Below are 26,281 nucleotides of genomic sequence, written 5' to 3'. Positions count from 1 at the left end.
CAGTCTAAAAGTAATGTTTATCTTTAAATGAAGTGGGTTAAAAACAATATTAAATGAATTACCATGTCTACACACAGTAGACCCAAATTAAGGAATAAATTCTGTCCAGGTGTGTAATGGGTGGGGAGGGTTAGGGGGAGGCAATGTGTGGGATAGAAGTGCACAGGAAGGTAGGTCACTGGAATGTGTTCCTTCATAGGCTCACAAACTGAAGAGTGAGCAGATGAGTCACTGCTCTATCTACCCAAGTACGTCACTAGAAGAAACTACAAAGTGTTTCACACACTTTTACTGTCTCTCCATGGCACACTTTATGAATCACTGGTGATGCAGTGCATAGACAAACCAGAGGTGTTCCACAAAGTGCATTAACACTACATCAAATACAAATTTGAGACACTAATGCAAGAAACACTTACAGATAGAATCTACATAATTCTCTGCACCTGAGCTAAACAGTTTGATCAAACTAGGTGCATCTAAATCCTGTGTACTAATAAATTTCCGGTGAGATCACATAGTCTAAAAAGTATTTAACACTGCCACAGGGGAAATAGATTTTTAGTCATCCTGTACAGCAGCTGTAGTGTTCTTCCAAGTAAGGCAACTTTCTCCCCCTAAAGTGCCACTCGCTTTTCTGTTTACAAACAGACTACAACTCCCAAGCATTTCCTGTCCAGTTCTTTTATGTTAGTAAACAAAATTACTTCACTCAACTCCTGTTTACATAGTAGTGTCCTCTTCTGTTTATTAAGTGAGTGCTTATTTCAACTGTTAAGCAAGCTTTTGTGTAAAAAATGCTCAAGAGATGGTGTTGTCAGCTACCTATCAACTGAAGAGCCTGTCCACAGTGTAATATGCTGTGTATATGTATTTGACAGTGCCAGTTTCATTGTCTCCACTCTTTACTGTCTGAAATACTTTTCGCAGCATCACAGATATCAAATGCATCACCCCAGCCTCAGCTCTCCCAGCATCTAAAGAGGCCCAAGGGTTTAAATTGTCTCCCTCCGTAACAGAAGCAGGTCACCTAGGTGTCAAAGAATTTTAGTTATTCTGACGTAAGTCAACAATACATTATAGACTTGAACATGAACAGTCTTACTCCATCAAACATATTCAATTCCATCACACATATTCACATCCACCTTGGAATACGTAATGTGGATGTGTGGTGAATGGATCCACTCAGTGCAGTCAACTCTACAATCACTAGCAATTCCTGAATGGAAAAGATTTATGCAGTGTTGAGAGAAGTGAAGTAACTTTCTGGACATTCATTAATTCACCACCAAGTGACAATTACAACACAATTATGTGGCTTTATATTAGGCTGCCAATGACAGACAGCTGCAAGGTGCCACATTTAACATTCCAATCCCTTTCTCACCAACCCTACTTCAGTCACTGACAACATCATATTTACTAATTAAGCACTTCACAGCCATTGTTCACAGGAATTTATTTTGGATAAAAGCTCACTTAACAACAGCAAATAATAATTCACTTAAAAAATTGAAAATAACTACACTTTATAAACATGAACTCAGTGAAGTAATTTTATCTACTCATATTGAGAACTGGACAGGAAATGCTGGGGAGGTATCATCTGTCTGAAAACTGAAAATCGAACAACACTTGTGATGGAGAAAGTCCCCTTTCCAGAAGACATTGCAGCTGCCATATAAGATGACAAGGAATCGATTTCTCCTCTAACAGTGCAGAACAGTGCACAGTGATTTATGCAGATTCTGTGCATAAATGTTACATGTATTGGTATTATTAGTAACTCATATCTGAATTCAATATAGTGTTAATGGACTTTGTGAAAAATAAACACCCCCAGGCATGTCTGTGCATTTGTGAAATGCAAACTTTCATGGCCAAATTTGTCATAGTTAACACTTTATTCTGGGCTATATTGCCATGATCTAAGGGATTTCACTTCAGAACCTGATGTTCCATCCCCACCTGGAGAGGACATTTTCAAGGGGGATGGTAGCTTTGCTGAATGTCCAATTCAAACCCTGGCTTGCTACTGACAAGCCAGGGTGTGAATCAGATGTTCAACAATGCTAAAATCCTCCCTGAAAATGTCCTCTGCAGATGGGGATGAAAGAATGCTTGTGAAATATAATAATTTCAGATGAACATACCTGTTAAAGTGAAGAATTATTGTGAAATAGTGTTGCAGACCCTGGCAACAAGATATATAATTGAATGAGAAGGTGAAGTGTGAATATCAAATTACATACTAAAAACCATAATTTAAGAAGAACTGCATTGCTTTTATGGATGATGACTGTTTTTAATGGGTAATCGAAGACTCCACAGCACCTGGCAGCAATAGCGGCAGTTCCTCTATGTCAACAAAAAGTTGCAGTGGTGCAGTGCATTCTACCTTCAGACACTACATGATGCACAACACAATCCAGTGAGCTGTACTTATTTTAAAACAATTTATTTTTGACTATGTGTCAAGCGCAGACTGAGATTAGTTTTGCTAGAATTTTTTTTTGTAAAAGTGTTGTTGACTGTTGTGAATTCAGGAAATTCAAGCATTAGGATTGTAAGAACTAGAATAATGGAAGAAATCTTAAAGGTTATTGTTGAATTAAATGCGAAGATGGATGCTGAAGAGGTTAGGATCTTATAATGGAGCATGTTTAATAAATAAAGTGCCAAATAAATACATACTGAGACAAATTATCACATGATTAATGAACTAAATGCAAAAAGAGATACAACAAACACTCAGGTAATTACTGAACTAAAAGCAAATTAGATACATACAACAACTGCTAAAATAGACCAACAAGTGAAAGACAATAAATTAGATAAAACAAATATTAAAATAGATTGACAAACCAATATGTTAGATGAACACATTGGTAAATATATTAGGGAAACATAGAGATACCAATATGTCAGATGAACATATTGGTGAATATGTCAGGAAAACATTGTGATAAACAAAAATTTATTGGAAACTGAATCCAGAACAGTATATTTAAAAGGGAAATTGCATTCTGACACAAAAGAACAGCTTGAGTTAGTTAAGATGAAGTAAATGAACATTCTAGAGAATTAAATACAGATCTGAGACAAACTTCAATCTCCTACATCAGTTTTAATATCTCAGAACATTGTACAGATCCAAAAGAATATAAACATCGTGTTCCACATGAACAACATTGGAGGAATTTTTTTTATGACTTAATTGAACGAATGGTTTAGCAAAATACTGAGTCATGTGTTAAAACACCTTTTTGATCAGATATTGTCTGTGAACAATCTGTTTTGGGCCTTTGGGCCTGGCTGCCTCTAGCTGCCAAAGTTGGTGGTCACATTTGTATGAGGCGTGCTTGTTTTTGTGAATGAATGGTGTGTGTTTCTCTTTTTCTGATGAATGCTGTGGCCAAAAGCTTTGTACAATCTTTTAATTGTGCCTGTCTGCAACTTAACATGTCATCTTTATGGTAAGTAGGAACCTATCTTTCCTAAAGTGCTGATATTATTTTATAGTAAGTAACTGAATCGCGAGGATTGCTGGCAAAAATAATATAGATGAGCACTTAGAATACTATCTAAAAATAGTATACATGGGGACTTAAAAGATAGAGATAAGATAAAACCATGCAACCAGGTGTATTTATTTACAAAGCTGTTGTAAGTATTTCCTTTTTCATAAAAGTTCCAGGACTAGTTTTTTTTTTTTTTTTTAAATAGAAAATTGCATGTACCAAGTAATGTTCCTAGTTCCTATCAAAGTAGTCCCCTTGACTATATACACAGTTGTCAACATTTGCAGAGGTCTTGGAAGCAAGTAAAGAAATTTTCAACTGCCATGCTTGTAAGTTCACTTGCCCACAGCCTGTCGGATGTCTGCAATATCTTGATGAAGCTTTCCTTTCAGTCACCTTTTCACTCACAGAAACAAGAAAATCAATGCAAGGTGAGAGGTCAGGGGCATCTGGCGGATATGAGATGGCAATAACAGAGCGTCTGGTCAGATACTTAGTAACAAATAAAGCATGTCTTGTATTGTCATGCAGTAAGAACTGGTTCTGAGAATGCCACAAATCAGGGCAGTGACATTGAATTGCTTGTCACAAACATTTCAAGACTTTAACATAAAGATTTTGGTTCACTGTTTGACATGGAGAAACATACTCATGCTGAACTAATCCTTTACTATCAAAGAATGTGATCAACATTGCCTTTATTCTCGAAGATTGTTGTTTGGCTTTTTTTGAGGCTGGTGATCCAGGACTCCACCATTTAGCACTTTGACACTTCATGTGAGGGCCATACTAGTAGCACCAACTTTCATCCCCAGAAGTAATCTGTGGCAGAAATGTGAGATCATGTCTGGCTCTGTCAAGAAATGCAGCCGAAATTTCTTGTCTTTACTCTTTCTGTTCATCTGTTAGGGCGTGAGGGATGAGTTTTGCATTAAGCTTCCATTTCCCTAAATCTTCACATAAAATCTTATAACATACATCACAATTCAAATTAAGTTCTTCTGATATTACATGCATAGTTATGTGATGGATGTTCTTCCTGCAATAACTGCCTTACATGCTCCACATTTTCATCAGTACATCAGTACGTGCTGTAGATGGACAACCTGTTCTTGGATCATCTTATACTCATGAAACCTTTTGTACCACTCAAAAACAAGGCTCCTTGAAAGTGCCTTGCCTGCATATGCTTGCTTAATCATTGTAGACATTTCACTAGAGGTTTTCCTGAGGCTAATGCAGAACTTAATGTTCACTCTTTGGTCACAATCAGCATCCATTGTGCCACCGTAACTAATGTGGCAATAATCCAAACAGTGTGTTGCTAAGCACAGCCCTGCCACCTAGTGAGTTTGTGCAGAAACATGGTGAAGGCAATTTCAAGAATGTACACATACCAGGTAACATGAAACCAACATTTTTTAAAGCGACAAAAAAAAAAAAAAACCCTTCTGGAACTTTTCTGACAATGGGAATATATCTTAACGTAATAAGTGTATAACTGGAGGAAATATTGTTTTAAATCAAGAAAGGGAAACCTACACGTTTGCTGGTTGGTTAGTTTGGGGGAGGGGACCAAACAGCAAGGTCATCTGTCCCATCAGTTTAGGGAAGGATAGGGAAGGAAGTCTGCTGTGCCCTCTCAGCAGAACCATTCCAGCATTTGCCTGAAGCGATTTAGGGAACTCTCAGAAAACATTAATCAGAATGGCCAGACATGGGTTTGAACCATCATCCTCCGGAATGCAAGTCCAGTGTGCTAACCACTGTGCCACCTCACTCGGTCCTACAACTTTGTTTAGTATATATGGACATCTCTGTAGAAGAAGAGAGAAAAGTGTTGATAGGAAGAGAGAAGAAATGTATCTGAGGAAACAAGTGTGTAAGGTAATTTCAGTAAGTGTGCTTCTGGGTGTTCTGCTGAGTTGTGGTTTCCATTTTATATACAATATTTCAGTGACCAATCCAGCCATCCTCTTCAGGTGCTGCAAGTGCTGCCTGGTAGGAGTCCAGGCAGTGAATATCCGTAACAGCAAAATTTTCACTACTTGAAGAAAATAGCTGGGTCCATCATCAAAATATTAAATATAAACTGAAAACTACAACTTGGCAGAACACCCAGAAGTACACTATTAATCAATCACACCATTGTAACCTGAGAGATCACAGTTAAAGTAAGAATTTAAGTACTGAGACTTACTCCAATGTTGTGCAAAAGGAAACCTGCCTGAGATGTAGAAGTTTGAGAAACATACTTAGACAGGCAGTTATTGAGTCTGTCTGGTTGGAATATTGGAGGTTTAAGAGACAAAAAATTCTGATATGCAAACTGTAGAAAATTTTAAGATTGGTGAGTAAGGAGTGTAATTCCACACATATTTTTATTAATATAAAATTGCAACACTACTAAAGAAGGACAAGACAGTCAGAACCTATCGCGTTCTCACAAAAACTAAATGTTTTAAAATTTTCTTGTAATTATTTGTGACAAATTAACATGCTTAAAAATCCATAAGGCAAGAGACAACAATAAAGACAAGTAATTCACTCAGGGAAACAGTCCATGAAAAGAAATCACATTTTAGTGTGTCAAAAGACAACAGATAATAGAATTGGTCATATTATGAAAAAGAAAATGTAATATGGCCAAGCTCAAACAGTATGTGTTTGCCCATGACACAACCCTTAAGGTATGGAATTCTGGAGAATGATTGCCCCATTGAATATTAATGCAGAAGACACAATACATGTATGCTATGCTTAAGCAAAATTTTTAGCTAAATAGGAGCCTGGTGAGGTGAAAATACACAACAGAATCATCAATATGGCTTAACAATAGACTGACAAACAAAATACTGACATTATCTCTCACTTAAAACTTAATATAAAACCTACAATATTAGGAAAAGGATATATTGCCACTCACTACAAAGATGACCCGTTGAGCCGAAGACAAGCACAGTGAAATGTCAGTTACACATAATAGCTTTTGGCCAAAGCCTTCTTCAGCAAAGAAGAAAAAGGCTACGGCCAAAAGCTATAATGTGAAACAGTCTTTTCATTGCACCTATCTGCAACTCAATGGGTAATCTTTATGGTAATTAGCAATCTATTCTTTTCCTAATACTGCTGATATTGCAGTCTGGAATTGCCATTAAGATAAAACATGTTCTTAATCCACAGAATCCTCAGACTGTAATCTGTACAGATGGGCAGAACTTAAATTGTAGCAATGGGAACTCATCAGTTGCTGTGTAAGAAATTCACTGTGTATTCACTTTTGTGCCAAACTATTCTGAGTTTTGTTGGTCCTCTATAGGAGCTGGTACATTGCTAACATTTATACTTGGTTAAGTGGTCAACATGAACTACAATCTTCTGATCTGGGAGTGGGAATTCAACATTGGCAGGTGATGTGAAACACAAAATCTGGAGTGATCCATCTCAAAGCAATAAAAATTCCTGAGTTCTGCACAGTTTCATCGGAATTTGTTATGACATCACAAAATCTCCTACTTGGTATAGTGACATCATAACATTCTTTCGACTGTAGAGCTGTTGTCTTCTTGTTATGGTTGCACTGGTCTCCTGGACTCCTCCAAACACACTTTTCTCTTGTAGCCAGGTGCTTCACGTTGCTTGAATTTATTTCATCCAGCAATCATCTACATTTTTCTTTCATTGTGGCCATCAAAAATGGCTTGCAGTTCATGCTTACAGCCACTTTTCCCCTTATGACACATCCATAAGCTGTCACATCACTTTTGCAATATGTACTTGTGGATAGTCTTTGGAGCTAGCATCCATTCTCCAAGAAGCATTTTCTTATATAAAATGTCTACTCTTTTAATAAAATCCAGCCAGGTAGACAGTTTCTTACACTTGGCGTCAGATTCTTGTGCCTTTCTTAGCTCGACAATAAGCAGTCATGTATGGGTAGTGTGGTAATTCCAGTCCTAACAATGATATGGTAGAGGATATAAATCACTAACAAGCGATTTGCTATCAAAAACTTTAATGTAACACAGAAGTGTAATACTGTTGACCAACTTTTAATGGCATGCAGACACAAAGGCAAAGAGAGCAGAATTAAAGATCATAACATCAAATATGAATGACAGTGTTCCAATGGTTGGTGATTGCAACAGTAGAGTCTTAATTTTCCTACTCAAGGCATCTGCATTCTGATTTACCTTACCAGACGTGTGTTTGACAATGTAGTCATATTCACTAAGCTTTGCAGTCCACCTAACAAGTCTGCTGCTGGGTTCTTTTAAACTTAATAGCCACTGTAAAACAGAATGGTTGGTAATTACCATAACTGTCGTCCACACAGGTAACACTGAAAGTAATGACTGCCAGAAGTTCCTTTTCTGCAGTGCTATGGATTTGATCAGCTTGATTCAGCTAACATGATGTGTAACCAGTTGGATTTTCTTTGCTGTCATATTTAATTCATTACACAGCTTACTATGAAGTTGCTAGCATCACACAACAAAATAAAAAGGTTGTTCAAAATCTATATATGCCAAGACAGGCGAACTTGTAAGAATTTCCTTTAATTTCAACATGCCACTCTTGCAGACCACTGACTAGACAAAAGGAGTTTCTCTCTTTAATAATTTTGTGAGACGTTTGTGGTGGCTGCATAATTCTCCATGAAACATCAATAATAATTGTCTGATCAAAGAAACAATTGCAATTCTTTACATTTCTTAGCACTTTAAAATCTTCTACTGTGTCTATTAATCATGGGTCTGCTCTTTGGTCTCCTGAAATTATATGGACTATACAGTGCTCTTGTGATTGCACAAAACTGCACTTCAGTAATTTAAAATTTAGATTAGCACCACTCACACATGTTAGCATGTTTCTCAATTGCACTGCAAGCTCTCTGATCATTTTTGAATATATAATTACGTCATTCAGGTATATAAGACACATGGTTGATGTTAAACCCCATAAAAGCAAATCAGCAAAACACTGCAACATGGCAGGAGCATTTCAGAGGTTGGAGGCCATCCTTAGACGTTTGTAATGCATTTGGCTGGGTGATCCAAGTGCCATCGATCCGTGGAAGGAGACAGATATCCAGGGTCTTGACCTATTGATCTGTATAATGTGTATGCAAAAGTGATAAGTCATTTGTCTCTTTCTGGTTTTCTTGTGGACTATCACTACAGGAGAAGCCCAGAAGGAAAGTTGGAAAACTCTGTTCCAACAAATCTACAATATTTTTCTCTAGCATGCAAAGCATAAGATATGTGATATGGCTTCTGGGCTGTAGGATTAACCTCACCCATTGGAATTTCATGGTATGTTACAGAGGTTGCTGGAAGTAATTTCCATCCTCCTATGTCCCAGATTCAGCTAGAACAAGGTGCAATGCATCCTGACCTGCCTTACACAGGAATCTCATGGTATGTTAAGGAGGTTGCCAGAAGTAATTTCCTTCCACCAACGTCCTAAATTCAGCTAGAATGAAGTATAATAAACCCTTACCTGCCTTACACAGGTGTCCATGTTTGTTTTAAATTTCAGCTTTATAAGTGGACTTCACGTAAACTGTTCTTCCAGGCTGCTAATTTTACTGGTATTCTGTTATCTCATAAGCATTTACTCAATGCACTTTTGCGAATATGATATCCCAAGAAATTTTAATACCTCTGCTTCCATAATTATCTTTGCTTACTGACAAAGAGTACCCTCTTCTGGCACACTCATTCACGATAAACCAGGCTTTACATATATCTGCTTACCATCTAAAACTTCATTCATTGTTAATGGACTGCCTAAGTGAATATCTACTCCTACAGAATCTTTCTTCATCTCCATCCAAACAATTTTTTCCTCTACCACTCAATATTGTCTTGGATTTGTTTAACTTCAACATTGTGGTACATGGTTAGTGGATTGCCAGAATGTGGTCATTTCTACACAACACCATCACATTGCCAAAATGGTGGACATTTCTGCATATTTGGATTTCCTACATTCAGAAGTTAAATATGCCTTGTAAATAGTATGGGAAATCATTATCTAAGATGGCATTCATACTTCAACAACACTTCAATGTAAACTGACACATCCATCTCTTTATTTCCAATTCCACATTATGTTAGCCTACTGAGTAAATCTTTTTTTTCCCAATCCTCTCCATCTACAATGTGACAGTTTGGTTCTCAACAACTAGTAGATTTAATGAACAAAACACTTCTTTGTATTCCTGTGTCAGTTATAAGGCAGACAGTCTACCATTGGTTTTACTTGGCATAGTTATGTTTGCCATCTGAGTCCCACCTCTCTTACTGGATTCACTTTATGGTAGGGGAGCGACAGGCAATGGCAGAACTGCTCCCATTTGTGTTTTCTGTATTCATACTCATATACATATTCCCTCAAACACTTCACTAACCTATATGGTTAGCCAAGCAATGCGGTAAAGTTCAAAAATATGCTTTCTCAAGTGTGATCTTTCTACAGTAAGCACATGACAATTCCAAACATTCAGAAGCTTTGTGGCCTGCACATTTGCAGCAAGAGCAGCACACTTCAGCAATGAATGCATATCTAGTTTTTTAAACCCTGAGGGGAGAGAGAGGCAGGCGGGAGGAGGGGTGGAGGTTAGGCAAACTGCCACGCCCCCTCGGGTAGAAGTGTGAGGCATACTGGCTTTCACAGTGTGCTCAGCAAAACACACTTCACCTTAGCACCAACCTGTGGATCAGTCCACAAACGAATATATCCACACAGTAAACTTCTGCTTTTCTGAGAAGTACCTTATTCATTTCATTACTTTCCTTCAGGACATAAGTGTGGCATGACATAGCTCTTATATGGTCAGAAAAGCTTTCTGAAACGTTTAAAGAATTTTGGAGTTAGGTTGGAAGGTTGTCTCTATAGCAGCTCCCCTATTCTCGCCTCCACAACTATCCACTAGTCCTTTTGCAACAAGATCAAATACCTTGGCATTTCTCCACCCTCCTACCAAATTAACGAAAGTGAAAGCCTCTCCTCACAACTTACATCTGAGAGCTCCTACTAACACTTCGTGAACCCATGTGGATATTTTTCCTATGTCTGTCAAATTTTGTGAGAAGATGTGGATATTTTCACTTGGTTATCTATGAAGATATGAACTTGTGAACACAATGCACCATCAATTACAGGCCATGACAGAACATCCTGTGAGAATACCACAAATGAGGAAACAAGATTAGCTGCAGTCACAATGCTGCTTTGGGACATCACAATAAAAATGTCTCACTGAAGCGTTTTTGCAGGTCTCCATTCTCCATCCACAGTTGCTCCATCCTCACCTACAATTCTGAATCCATCACCAGCAGTCCTTGTGATCTGGTTGTTGATATCCATTTAAACTATATGCATCAAACCAAAAAGAAGTCTCTGACAACAGCTAACAGTGCTGTCTCTGGTGGCATTAGCCCCGACAGCATCCTCTCCCTAAAAGCACAGCTTGTGACTTATGTCTGCTGATCAACTATTGGTGCAGCACACTGGGCCATGACAGGGCAGTGGCACCCAGTGTCAGTGCAGCACTGGGTCATCATACTCACAACATGACCTTGTGCAAAGGTGACAGAGTTGGTGGGCAAGGTCATACAGCCTATCGCTTGCGCAGCAGGAGCAATACTGGGAAGACTGACGCTGGTAGCCTGGACTGAATGCGCTAAGCACTCATATGCTGCACTACCACACTGAATCAGATGCTCCAGGTGTTGGTTTAATATATCCACCCATGGCATAATGAAAACAGGGGGAATCAGGCATCCCATCCTGGTGTCAGATTTGAAAGCATTGTGGGCTTGTTACTGACATACACATTCTCAAAAAAGAATAAATTGTATTGATTTATTTTCTTATGGCGATCACATGATGAGAATTGCCAGGGGGCAGAAGAAAGTAAATCCAGTAGCCCCAGACCCATCTCCGAGGAGAAGTTTAGCAAAAAGACTCAGCCATTTAATGTCTGTTATGGGCAGCAACTCGGAACAAAAGAGAGTTCTGTTTTTCAGGCACTACTCCAAGAGCCCTCCATTTCATGAGTTACATGACCGTGCAGTGTGATTTGATTGACAGGTTGATTTTTCCAGCTGCATCAGTGGAAAGGCAACGGACTAAACAGGTGATCTTCTGTAAAATTTAAACAATAAAAATTTCTTACATTTGAGATCTGCTGACACATTGTACAGATGCTTAGTACAAAAGTGGTATCTATATTCTTGTCATAGTATGTGTAATAATGCAATAAAGTAGTTCTTCAAAAAGAACTGAGTAATACAAATAATTTATATTCATATTCCATAAAGATGGGAAGAAGAGATTATTTTTTACCCCTACTAATATGGACAGAGCACTGGAAAATATTGTTTGTAAATTTCATTTAGTTTTCTCTCTGCCAATTTCTGTGATTAAATCTTACATTAAAGGTAAAAATCTGTTTGTTACATTTTTACATTATGAAAACTGAAACAGCAACCAGTTTCTTTTTTTTTCAGATGGTAGGTCTACGTATGAAATACATGTGTGTTCATTTTAAAGACCTACCCCTTTATCATAAGTAAAGTTTTGTGAATATGTTGCAAGCACTAGTAATCAGTTAACCAAATTCCATTTCAAAAATATTTCAGATGAAATGATTTGCAATTTTTTCAAAGCATCCACATTTATGTTATCACAAAATTTCAAAAAATTCTAAAAAAGTGTGCCGCAGCTTATGGGCTAAATTTGTGGTTTTGACATTGAATGACCCAATATACACATAATGCACATGAAAAATGATATCAGATCTTGTGATAGGAAAGCACTAGACAGGAATAATTCCAAGTTATTATCTTTAAAATTGTAGCACACCAAGGACAATTATACACATTTCAATTTGGAAATATGTGATGTATTTAAAGCCAGTAATACAACACAAGTACTTCAATTCAGAAAAGGAGTACTTACATACAACATTTGCAATGCATTCACCACTTAAATCACCAATCAGCAGTGGCACAGCATTTACATTTCCACTAAGAAGAACATCTTCTGGTCTGGAACTCAGGAATGCTGTCTCACTCTCAGGCTCTATTACACCCATAAAAACCAGTGTGTCAAAACGACGCTTGTCCTGTAACACGGAGAATGATGCATTTGGAAATTGTGAGCTTTGTGAGGTTCTGTAATAATTAGAACTGAAATACACATGTATAATAAAAATAATGATGGGCATTTATATCTACACCATAAGAGATGTCCACATGGATTTGAGGGCAGCAATTCAAAGTAAATCACATACTTATAAATATTCTAATAAGAATTAAATATTCTTTGAGAGCAATTAATACAAGCAGTTGAACAAGAAAGAGGAGAGGCTTCAGATAAATGAAGGTTGGATCCCCTTGCTGTAGCTAACAACTGATGCAGGTACTAAGGGAAAATTACAGTGGTAATGACATGCAAAAGGCCCTCAGACATTGGCACAGCAAGTACAAACAACCTCCACTAACGAATTTGATTCATTCCTAGTATCGAAAATTGACGGCAAATCTTTGATAATACTACCCATTGGTGCTGACAAAACATCAGAAAAATCAGTATACCAGCATCAGAAGAAGAAGTCGAGACAAGAGTCAATAGTCTAAATATCTTTATAAAAGTTCCCTTACAGTAACTGCACACCATGGATGATCCCTCCCAAAATTAATTTTTCTACCATGTGTTTTGGCAACTATTCTTCTAGACTTCAGCCACTGTTCCTCTACAAGCTCCTGTCCAGAGCAAAATGTTTCATGTTCTTCCTTGAAATATAAAACTATTTCCACTTCATGGCCTCTATAAGATTGTACTGATCACAATGAAAGATCTAAAGCAGTAGCTGTAAGACTTAAAATTATGACTTTGGTGTGAGGCTACATCACATGATATTATATATTATAAAAGACAGAAAATCATTATATTATTGAGCCTCTTTTTAATATTTTAATATAGATAAACTCTCAATAAAAATAGAAAACTTGATTATATGTATATATCTAAAAACACAGATGATGTGACTTACCAAACGAAAGTGCTGGCAGGTCGATAGACACACAAACAAACACAAACATACACATGAAATTCAAGCTTTCGCAACAAACTGTTGCCTCATCAGGAAAGAGGGAAGGAGAGGGAAAGACGAAAGGATGTGGGTTTTAAGGGAGAGGGTAAGGAGTCATTCCAATCCCGGGAGCAGAAAGACTTACCTTAGGGGGAAAAAAGGAAAGGGAAACACTTGCACACACACACACACATATCCATCCGCACATACACAGACACAAGCAGACAAATGTGTGTCTAGATTCAAGGACTAGCTACTTGACAAGAAGTAGCACTCATTGTTTAAAGACCTCTATTCCTATAATATATAGGTGTATTTTGTTTTATGATACACTGTCGTGTCACATTAATGCAGTTACAGGGTGTTTGCTTTCAAACGTTTCATGCTGTACATGCTAACATCTGCAAGTCGGATTGAGCACAAAACATGATTCATCAGAAATGGGCACCTGTCGCCACTCAGTGGATGTCCAATTGTGGTATTGGCATGCAAATTCCAGCTTTTGTCACCAATGAACAGCAGTCAGCAGGGATTCACAAACCAGACATCTGCTGTGGAGCATACACAACAATGTTTGCTGAATGGTCATTGAGGAGACATTATTGGTAGCCTTTGGTTCATTTGGGCAGTCAGTTAATCAACAGTTGCACACCTTTTCACCCATACACATCTCCGCAGGTGTTGTTGACCCCTGTCATATATGGTACTTGCACCACAGCTGCCTCAGTGCCGGTTCTGGATAGTGCCATTTTGTCATACGTGGTTTTCTTTAACCTTGGTGGCATGCAAATAGTTTACAAACTTGGCCAGTTTGGAAACACTTCAACGCTTGCCCTGCAAGTCAATGATCACACCCTTTTGGACATCAGATAAGTCACTCCATTTCCACATTACAACTACTGCACTGTTTTCCTCGCCATCCAACACACTTTATATACCCAATGTGTCTGGGTTTTGTAAAAAGATAATGAAGAAAAGAGTGAGACACAATAAATTAAAAAATGAAATATAATGAAAAGCTGATGACAGTGAAAGAAGAGAGAGGACAATGTGTTAACATATGTTAAACCAGATAGGATGTCGGGATGCAGTGATGTGCTGATGAATAGGTTCCCATTGCCAGAGTTCAGAGAATCTAGTATCAGATAGGAAGATCCATGTAATCAATATTTGTAGCAGGAACTCAGGTCCCTTGAGTCACACTGTAATGCATGTTCAGCAAGTGGGTATTGAGTGTCTCCAAAGTTCTTCTCGACCCATTCACTGTACATCTTTTACAAAAAAGTATAGTCATGTTTAAAGGTGAGTTTACACTGATCAAATTTTACAGCACTATGTGGCCACAATCACATTGCTATCAACACTAGTGAAAGTGGCTGCAATACATGGCTATACTGAAGTACAGTCAGACAACATTGCTGATGCAGCACGCTGTTCCAGGTAGTTACCAAAATTTTTTGGTCCTGTCCTCCTCAGTTGCGCGTAATACTACGGTGTGTTGATGATTTTCACTTATGGACCGTCTGACAGCAACTGAATAAAACACAATTTTAGTGCCATACGCGTTTCGCCTTTATTTTCTGCAAGGCATCATCAGTGGCCTGTAATATGTACATATGTTAGCTATTTTATTTACATTTTTGTCACTGTGCCTATAGGTTATAAACAGTTCTGGTGGTTGGTATTTCCTATTAAGTAGTAATGTTTTGAACTGTACTTACAGGTTGCGTAGACAGTTTCTTACATATTACGCTCCTGTTACATTTTTGGTCTTATTCTTCTTCCTATGAGCGCCAATTTGCTGTTTTTTCTGCATTCCACAGCACTATGCACTGAACGCTTTTTTAATGCAATGTTTTGGTTTCTGTTGGCGACTGTCAAATGTTTTTGCCAAAGATCGAATATTACTGCCAAACTTATGAGTGTAACTATCGAAGTATCTGTGGTCTGTTGGTGTATGCATTTTTGTGTGCACTTGTGTGTGTGTGTGTGTGTGTGTGTGTGTGTGTGTGTGTGTGTGTGTGAGTGAGTGTTTTTTGGTGTCATATTATTTTATTGTATTTTATTGTATTTAATTATTTATTTTTGTTTATGTCCTGTGTATGTGTGTGTGTGTGTTTTGGTGTGATATATATATATATATATATATATATATATATATATATATATATATATATGTATATATTTTTTTTTTTTTTTTTTGTGCGTCTGTCTGTATTTTGGTGTTATGCATTATTATTTTTTTTTTTTTTTTGAGAGGGGGGGCTGTGTGTGTGTGTGTGTGTGTGTGTGTGTGTGTGTGTGTGTATTTTGGTGTTATATACTTTTTTTATGTTATCATTTCCTTTATTAAGTGTAGTAAGGAGCCTGTGCTGATGTGTGTTTGTTCATTTATCACATGTTTGTTTTCTGCTATGGCTTTCTGGATGTGGAAGTTTTCTTGCATTTGTATAAGATGATTGTCATGGTTGCTTATTCTCATTATTTTCATTTCTTGTTCCATGTTTGTAGGATGATGGTTGTAGTGTTTTAAATGCTCTGCAAATGTGGAATGGTTTGTTTCATACTTCCAACATCTGATATGTTCTTTGTATCTTGTTTCAAAATTCCTGCATGTCATGCCTATGTATACTGCATCACAACTTTGACATTCAAGTTTATATATTCCTGATTGTTGGAATTTGTCCCTCTTGGTAGCTGGCTGGCTTAGGTGTGATTGAAGGGTTTGCCCAGGCTTATAAGCTATTTTGAAGCCCTGTCTCTTTAGGATGTTTGCAACTCTGTGTGTTAGTTTATGTGTGTAGGTCATGGTGTACCATCTGGTTCTTTTCTGTGTGGTGTTGTCATTGTATGTGTTTGTCGAGTGTGTTTGTAAGTTTTCAGCTTGTGAGTTCTTTTGTATTGTGGAAATGTTGTGTTTGTTTTTTATTTGTGTTTTTATTTTTTGATTGAGCCTGTGTACCACATATGTGTCATACCCGTTGTTCCTAGCTATTTGTATGATCGTGTTCATTTCTTGTTCATAGTTTCTCTTACTGAGTGGGATTCTGTTTAATCTATGTAACATGTGTCTTAGTGCTGCAAATTTCTGGCTTTGGGGGTGGTTGGATGTGGAATGTATTATTGTGTCTGTGGCTGTTGGTTTTCTAAAGATGTTAAATGTATGTTTTCCATTTTCTTTTTTAATTGTAATGTCAAGAAAATTTATTTGATTTTCTTTTTCTTTTTCAAGTGTGAATTTTATGTTCTTATGAGCTTTGTTTATTTCTGAATGGAGTTCATCTATTTTTTCACTTGGCTCGTCTACCAAACAAATAATGTCATCCACGTATCTGTACCAATATATGATTTTGAAACTTTCATTTGTGGTTATCTTATCAAATATCTGATTTTCAAGGTGACTGATGAAAATGTTTGCTAGTGTTCCTGATATTGGAGATCCCATGGGCAGTCCATCAGTTTGTAGATAATATTCTTCCTCAAACTGAAAGTAGTTTTGTTCAGTTGTCAGTCTGAGCATATCTGTTATTTCTTTTATTGCGTCTGTGGTGAGGTTGCTGTGGGATGAGAGATTTTGTTCTATGATTTCTATTGTTTCTGTGATAGGGATGGAGGTATACATATTTTCTATATCGAATGAAATCAGTGATGCTGTGTGTGGTACCTGTATGTTCTGTATATTTTCAATTCGGTTTCCTGTGTTTATCACTGTTCTGTTGTTTTCTACTTTATAGTGTTTTGTAACTAACTTTTGGAGGTGTTTGGCTATGCGGTATGTTGGGGCTTTCTTGAAGTTGATAACAGGTCTCATTGGCATTCCGTCTTTATGTACTTTCGGTTGACTGCGGAGTGTTGGTGCTTGTGGGTTTTTCTGTGTTAAGTAGTATTTTTGTTTGTCTGTGAGTGTGTGTTCAATGTTTTTCAGTGTTCGTTTCACATTTGCCTGGAATCGTGTAGTTGGATCTGACTTCAGTTTTTGTATTGCGTTGGTGTTTATGTATTCCTTGGTGACAAAAATGTAAATAAAATAGCTAACATATGTACATATTACAGGCCACTGATGATGCCTTGCAGAAAATAAAGGCGAAACGCGTATGGCACTAAAATTGTGTTTTATTCAGTTGCTGTCAGATGGTCCATAAGTGAAAATCATCAACACACCGTAGTTACCAAAATATTTGCACAGCCAGGCCACATCTACAACTGTCCTTGTCTGTAAATGCTTCCCTCTCACTCTCAGCTTTAATTAATCTTTCTCATGCTGACAATACTGCAGTGTCCAGTTATATAATTAGAGCAGTCAAATAATGTAATTTCCGTTCAGTCTGAATGATGTTGCACAGTTGATTTGTTAATTGTCGACTGGAATGTAGAAGTGGGCAAATGGGACAACCGTGAATTCCATAAATATAATACACACATCTACAATCAGCACTGTCAAACACAAAAGGTAATACATGAAAAGGCCAAAATCTGAAAAAGACATTGTCACTGCTACCAACATAATAGCGAATTTTCAGTAGTGCATCATAATTGCATTCCACATAGTTTCTTATGGCTTCTAAACTTGTTCTGAAATTTCATTACATGTGTTTCCATGTTCATTGTCACTAACTTGGGAAATGTCTTTTTTTATTGTGTCTTTGTACATATTACTTTTCATGTCCAGTGACTCTGATTGTAGATGTATCACACATTTATGAAATTCATGGTTTATCACTGTACTGGTGCACCAAATTTAAATATTAACATAAATAACTGATATTATTTCAGATCTACTCAACAAGTGGCGGCAGAACACACACACAAAGAAAGGTTCCAATCAGGAAGGCTTTTGGAGCCAGGGGCTCCTTCTTCAGTCAGAAGGGTTGATGAGGAAGGAAGAAGGGTGATGGAAAAGTACTGGAGAGATCTAGGAAAAGGGGGACATTTGGGAAAATCACACAGAACATCAGTCAGGGAAGGCTTACTGCACCGGATGAGAAGAAAAGATTAATTGTTGGGGACTGCATCAGACGAAATTTGAAAACCTGAGAGCTTAAAGGTGGAAGACATAGTAATATGCAAGACAGAGATTACTGCTTAAACATCATCCATGAGTTAATACGAGACTTGCAGGCCAAGGGTTGAAGTGTTTCCAAACTGGCCAAGTGACTGACAATGAACAGCTCATACAGATGTTGGTTACTTCCCTTGTCCATATAGTACTATCCTTAAGCTTCTAATTGCTTATGTAATCCATGTGTTTTCAGAGGGAAAATGTCTGTATATTTCTAAGAAATTGAGAGATGATAATGTGTTCACATTTTCATTAGAACTTCAAACAATAGAAAATTCAGGATGGAATAATGATAATATTATGAAAAGCATAGTTGCTACTCACCACATTGTGGAGATGCTGAGTCACAGATAGGTGCAACAAAAAGACTGTCAAAAAAAGCTTTCTGCCACAGAGGCCTTCATCAGAACAGACAACATACACACAGACAAACACAAATCACACACACATGACCATAGTCTCTGGCAGTCTGGCCTTGGCAACCATAATTCTCCTTCCTAAACATATGTGTTTCTCTTAAATTGTGTTTAATGAATTGTGTCTCAATATGTCTAGTTGTTTAGTATTATTTCAGAAACATTTCACTCATTATATATGCCCATAAATGCAATCAAATTTCCTATTTTTATTGAGGGTTTATTTATATTAAAATATTAAAAAGAGACTTAATTATATCATGATCTTCTGTCCTATATAATATATATCATTATTTGATGTAGCCTCAGAACAAAGACATAATTTTAAGTCTTACAGCTACTGCTTTAAGATCTCTCATTGTGATCAGAACCATCTTATAGAGGCCATCTTGGCAAAAGTGTTATATCTCAAGGAAGAACATCTTTGGAATCTCTGGATTTGGACAGAATTTGGCACAATATCCCTGAGGAGCGCATCCAGCGGCTCTGTCGATCAATGCCAAGCCAAGTAACTGCTTACATAAGGGCCAGAGGTGGCCCAAGTTGTTATTGACTTGCTCAAATTGCAAAGATCTTTCTCTTGAATAAATCATCCAATTATTCTGTAATTGTAAACTTTTGTTTGTCTGTGCATATACATCACATCTACCAATTTCTGTCCCATTGAGATAATTCCTTCATGATGCATATTTCCTTTCTCTTTTTTTTTTTTTAATCTGATGATACTCAATGATTCATCACAAACATCAAGAGGGAATATAGATAAGTTTACAATATTTCAAACATATTACAACACAGATTTTATTCAGGGAGATGGTTTACAACAGCAATAGTTATCTACAACTCTGTCCTGACTGAGGAATCACAGTGATTTTTCCATCTTTCATCAAATGTGCATCTTTCACTTTCTTATTCACTTCAATGTCAGTTTTTCCCCCCTCATAAAGTAACAGTGTATAATATTTTAATATCTTGAGATTCAACAAAACATCTGCTTTTTTATTCTCTCTCTCTCTCTCTCTCTCTCTCTCTCTCTTTCTCCTCTCTCTCTCTCATTCACTCACCACACTCACACACACACACACACACACACACACACACACACACACACACACACACACTGTAGTGCCTCGAGAATTTCAGAGTAAATTCTAGAGACACTCATATTTCACCGTCTCAAACATACAATATTTTAAGGATGTGTGTGTGAAAGTGGAAATGTGTCTACTGCGCCACAGTTTATGTGTGTGCAGGATGGGCAAGTGTTACGAGAAGACTAAAGTTGTGGCAATCTATCAGCGCTGACAAAGTGGTGGCCGCGCACACCTTGGAAGCCATATGTCCAGTACAAGGAGTAATCAAGGGCTACTCTTTGGGAACAAATGAAACGGATTTTATCTAGAGACTTACATACTCTGTTGTTTGACTTGCTAGGAGCAAGAACTGTTTTGATGAGTGTTGTTAAAACCAAAAGAGACTGTAATGGTATATGATAAGTACTAAGTTTTTCCACATGTAGTTGATTTACGAGACTTGAAAGAGCATGTGAAACTTGTGTAGTTGTCTTATTATGAAGAAGAAAATATAGCGGAGTTGATATAAAAGTATTCTGATAGTAATGAATCATTTCAAGGGTAGAGAAGTAGTTCAGTAATATTTCCCTAACCAGCACATAATCTTCAGAGAAGAAGCATTGTGAAGATAGGCACAGCCATCTGTCCTGAGAAGAAGGTTGGCTGCACACGATACATAAATCACCCGTAAGAGACGTTTGAGTCTTGCAGCCCAGTACTACACAGTCTCTGGTCATCCGGTCATTGGGAAAGCATTAGAAGATGTGCACACACACACACACACACACACACACACACACACACACACACACACATACACACACACACACACACAAACAACTTTACAATCCACTGCAAGCTATTATATGTTCCCTGCATCTACACACACACTCCACAAGCCACTGTACAACTCATGGCAGAGAGTTCAGAAACATACCTCTTCAGAAAGAGCTCGCTGATCATCTTGCACTAGTTCAGCTCCGCTCAGTGAGTTCAAGAAATCTAGTAAATCCTCTGAGGAGTCACTCCCAGTGTAGCCAAGCGCCCTTGCAAAGCGGAATGCTCGATCCCGTGCAGGTGCTGCTATTGCACGTGGATTTAATATGCAGCCACTCATTGCAATGGCTCGCTGAAACAGCCCTATGAAAAAGATGATATCTGTAGACTGAAACCATCTAATGAACATACACCAAACAGTACAGCCCACAAGTAAAAGTAACCATAGATTTAACATAAAATCTTCTTCATGAATAGCTCATCAATTCACAGAAAATTCAGCACAATATATCATTTCCTTTCATACATATCATTTAACAACCCTATGTTTACATTTAGGAATTTAGCTTAATACTATTAGACACAGGAAAGACTCTATGGATACTTTAAGGTAACAAGATTTGGAAATAATGTCACTTGCAACAAGCAACACTTATTAAAAAGTCACTTGTTACTTATTGTTACATATTTAAAAGTGTAGCTTTTTCTTTGTGTAAAACACCATGGCTTAATTAGTATCTCTCAAAAGATAGGAAACAAATTGTGACTCAGAAAAACCTGGAAGAAAACATAATCTGCATGTTATAATTAATGAATTTTTGTAAGATTTGTCATTACTAGGTGAAGGAGATATGGTGATTTGAATTATTTGTTAAAAATTCTAATAGTGCTCAATTCAATAACAAATAAAATCATGAATTGCTGATTACCAGCTTTGGTTGATTAATAATCATCTTCAGGTCATGCTTATTTACTAAAGAATCAGCACCTATGTACAATGTTGGCAACAACACCATTATAAATGTAAATGTCATGTGACCAGGGCCTTCCATTGGGTAGACCATTCACCGGGTGCAAGTCTTTCGATTTGACGCCACTTGCGCATCAGTGGGGACAAAATGATGATGATAAGGACAACACAACACCCAGTCCCTGAGCGGAGAAAATCTCTGACCCAGCCAGGAATCAAATCCAGGCCCTTAGGATTGACATTCTGTCATGCTGACCACTCAGCTACCAGGGCGAACAACACCATCATTACCAGGTATAACTGAGATCATGCTAATAAATCTGTAATTAAGTACAATGTCAGCCGTATCAGTATTATTAATTGTAGTATGATCAAGACTATTATAATTTTTAACAATTAATAAATCTGTTAATGTGTTGAGAGATCGTTGTAATAACAGCAGACTCACACAGCCTGGAGATGAAGTAAATAAATGTACATCAGTTCTGCCAAGAGGGTCCACAAATCCATCTATTGCAGATAACTTCAAGATATTCTGACTGTACAATCCATCATCAATTAGACCATTCAGTAACCAGTGCCAGTTTTGCATATCATAAACTGAGTTTAAAAAAAACCATATCAAGAGAATAGGATACAAAAAGTTCCTCGTGTTCACCCTACATAGATGATTTTCCAATACCACTGCCTGTCAGTGACAAATCTGTAGACATTATATCAGATTGTATCAGCACATGTTGCAATGAGTTGCAGATGTGTTGACAAAATATGCTAATAGGCACACACTTACAAACGGCTCTCCTTTATATTTCATACATATTGTTAAAACAAACAATGGAAAATCCAGGATGGGATGTAACAATGTATGTAATACATACTGTTAGTGACACATTTGAGAAAAATGGCGTGAAATAAATATATTAGGCAGATTTTTAAATAGATCATATCACATGTGATAACTCATGCTCCATAAAAGTCTCTAGAAGGAATAGGGGGTGTTTGGTGTAAGTCACATACCAGATTATGATTTTTAAGAATTACACTCGAACATAATATTCTTTTTACAAGTAAAATATTCCACTTAGCTTTTAAATGATTGATAACACCTGAAGTGTTTGGTTGTAAGCTCAATTTGTAGCTATAAGAAGCAAGAAAAAAAAAACATAATACTGATTCTAAAAGGGTTGCTCAAGGTAGACTAGCACTTTGTCAGATAAGTATGTAAGGAGTTTGTAAGGCATAATGAGACAGGAAGACTGTACGGAAGTGCTTTGTAAGTACAATGTGGGGGCAGTTATTACACAATTGTTTAAACTTGTGACAGAAATTTGTGGTTGTTGCAACTATGTAATAGCTATGTATCTATACCAATAATTTCTAGATGCTATAGATGTAGTTCTCAATAAATCACTGTATCAAACTCAATAAAGTTTTCAGAAAGAAGAAAGCAGTTTAAAATATCACCCTACGTAAGTTCTCAGAGAGCAGTAGAATAGATATTAATAGGGGAACAAATATTCATTTAAAGCTTGTAATTAATATGCATGGCATTGCATAGAAGGTGAATAACAGGTTTGTCAATATAACCACTTTCACATCACTCAGTAGCATTATGTAATTCACCCAAGCTTCATAATAAACATCCCAGATTCTGTAAAATTCCTGAAGTTGCTTTTTCTTTAATATTTTAGTTTAGTTCATTTACTGGTTCATGATACCTGTAATAGCATTGCATACTGCAAGTACTGAACACATCACTACAATGTAATTACATTTTAAGTGTTAAAAGAAATTCCTTAAAATAATGTATGTATGAAACCTCCAACATAATACATAATTTTTACAATATACAGCAGCACACAACTACAATTTGATATTGGCTTACTTTATTGAAAAAACCAGTTACTGGTTTTGAAATCATGAAATGATCATCAGACAGAATGCATACTTTTATCAAACTGACAGTACGTCAATCTACAGGCAAGTTGCACTACTTTAAATCTGAACATTTTAGGTTAGGCTTTACCGTGGCTGTTATTGACATTAAATGAAACAACAAGTTTACTGTTACCAGTCACCATTTAATAAAGCTTTATAAGATTGGCTAGTTTTTTCTTCTGTGTAGCTTTCATTTTCTGTACGATGAATTCGGTGTGCTCTTTGACTTTTTTGGTTATGGAGTCGTATTCTAATCTATGAAGCAACTTTCCCAACTGTAATTCTGTGATATAAAGCTGTGTGTTGAACATTTGTTTTTAATATAAAGTTCTTTCAGTTCATTATTAACCCAGAGTTTTCGTGCGTTTTCCAGTGTTTTCTTTGCAGTTGTCGTGTTTGTTTTGATGTCAATCTTGACATAATTTGGAATGACGTTATTCTTGAGACAATACTATTGAAGTGTATGTATTGTGTCGTCATTGCAACCTTTTCTGCACTGTTTTTGTACTTGAAAATGTCCTTGATTGCCTGACTGGACACATTGACTTTAAATGTGAACATTTTAGGTTAGGCTTTACCATGACTGTTATTGACATTAAATGAAACAAGTTTACTGTTACCAGTCACCAGTTACCAGTCACTGTCTAAAAGAGCTTCAGTTTTTCTTTTTCATATTGAACAGTGACATAACAGTAAACTTGTTTCATTTAAAGTTGCACTACAATGAACACATACTAATAGTTTCAAAATGTGATAACAATGGCTGCACTATAAACTCATGTTAGGATACAGCTTTCATGAAATGATCACTTAGGCAAAAATAAATTTTAGTCAGCCTTCGAACTGTTTTGTATCCTAATAGAGTGGCACTTACACCCAACTTCCTCAGTTATTCCATTCTCTGCTATTCCTACAATTTTTGCTCTCTGCAGCTCCCTTTAGTACTATGTAAGTAATTCACTAGTGTCTTAATATACTTTCTACCATCCTGACTCTCCTTATGTAAAGTGCCTTACACACATTCTCTCCCCTCATAAGTCTGCAGAGAATCGTCTCATTGCATATCAGTCAACTTAATATTCAGCATCCTTCTGTGACCCCGTATCTCAAATTATCCTCTTCTTTTCTGGTTTTCCTACAGTCAGTGATTCACTTCCACAAAATGCTGTGCTCCAGACACACAGTCTCACAAATTTATTTCTCAAGTTAATATCTACGTTTGGCATTAACAGATTTCCTCTGGCAAAGAATGCTTTATTCACCTGTCTGTGACTTACATCCTCTGTACTTTGTTCACCATGCTTTATTTTGCCTACAAGGTAGTAGAACCGCTTTGATGTTAAAATTAGCAATAATGTCATTTCCACTGCTCGTCATTAGTTTCATATTTATTTGTTTTACTCTCAATCCATATCCTGTGTTCAGTACAGTATTTACTAAACTTAACAGGTCATGTTATTCTTCTTCACTTTCACAGAAAATAACATGTCAGCTAATCTTATCAATGATATCCTTTCATTCTAAATTTTAGTTTCATTTTTGAACCTTTATTTTGTTTCATTCAGTTTTTCTTTGATATAAGGATTGAACATTATTGGAGAGACACTGCATCCTTGCATTATGCCCTCTTCGTATATGAGTGCTGATCTTTTAACTTATACTCTTACGGTTTCCTCTTGGTTTTTTGTGCCTATTGTATTGTGTACCATTTTACCTGTCTTTCTCTAAAGTGCATGCAAAATTTTTGAGGATTTCAAAAATCTTTTACCACTTTAAAGAGTCAAACATTTCTTCTAGGTAGACAAATACCACATAATATCTTTGAGTTTTCTCAAATCTTGCATCTATTATCAACTGTAATGTTATAACTAGTACCTTTAACTGTTGTAAAACCAAAATGGTCACCATCTAAAAGAGCTTCAGTTTTTCTTTTTCATTCTTCTGCTACTATTTTGGTAAACAACATACATGGATTGTCAAGTGAATTGTATGATAGTTTTTGCATTTACCTGTTGTTTCTATCTTCAGGATCATGTGAATGATATTCATTCTAAAATCTGATGGTATATCACCAGTTTCATAGATTTTATGCTCTAACTTGAATAATTATTTCATTATCATTTCCCACAGTGATTTTAGAAACTCTACTGGAATGTTATCTGCCATTTCTGACTTATTTCATTGCACTTCTTCCAAAGCACTGTCGAACTCTAGCTCGATTATTGGATAGCCTTGTTCAGAACATTATTTTGTTTTGTTCTTTCATCTATCAATTGAATTTCTTGTTACTCTTAGCTTTATTGCCATTACCTTTCTTATACCTATAACTGCTTTGTACAATTTCTGACCACCCACTTTAGAGACGTCCATTCACGCCTCAGCTGTACGATTCATTATCGCATTATCAACAGGTTCAGAG

At 36.8% G+C, this 26,281-nt stretch overlaps 1 protein-coding gene across 1 annotated transcript in view; it reads right to left on the bottom strand.

Annotated features, from left to right (window-relative positions):
- Positions 1–26,281, bottom strand: part of LOC124613216 (cholinesterase 1-like) — a 172,759-nt gene that overhangs the window by 45,751 nt on the left and 100,727 nt on the right. The window contains exons 6-7 of the mRNA XM_047141890.1: positions 21,115–21,317; positions 12,495–12,660 (exon numbers count right to left, since the gene is read on the bottom strand). Of these exons, the coding sequence (XP_046997846.1) occupies positions 12,495–12,660; positions 21,115–21,317 (369 nt within the window). The remainder of the gene's footprint in view (positions 1–12,494; positions 12,661–21,114; positions 21,318–26,281) is intronic.

This window comes from Schistocerca americana, chromosome 4 (genome assembly GCF_021461395.2).
Source record: "Schistocerca americana isolate TAMUIC-IGC-003095 chromosome 4, iqSchAmer2.1, whole genome shotgun sequence".
In the NCBI taxonomy this organism is placed as follows: Eukaryota; Metazoa; Arthropoda; class Insecta; order Orthoptera; family Acrididae; genus Schistocerca; species Schistocerca americana.
This window is presented reverse-complemented; position numbering and strand designations above follow the sequence as displayed.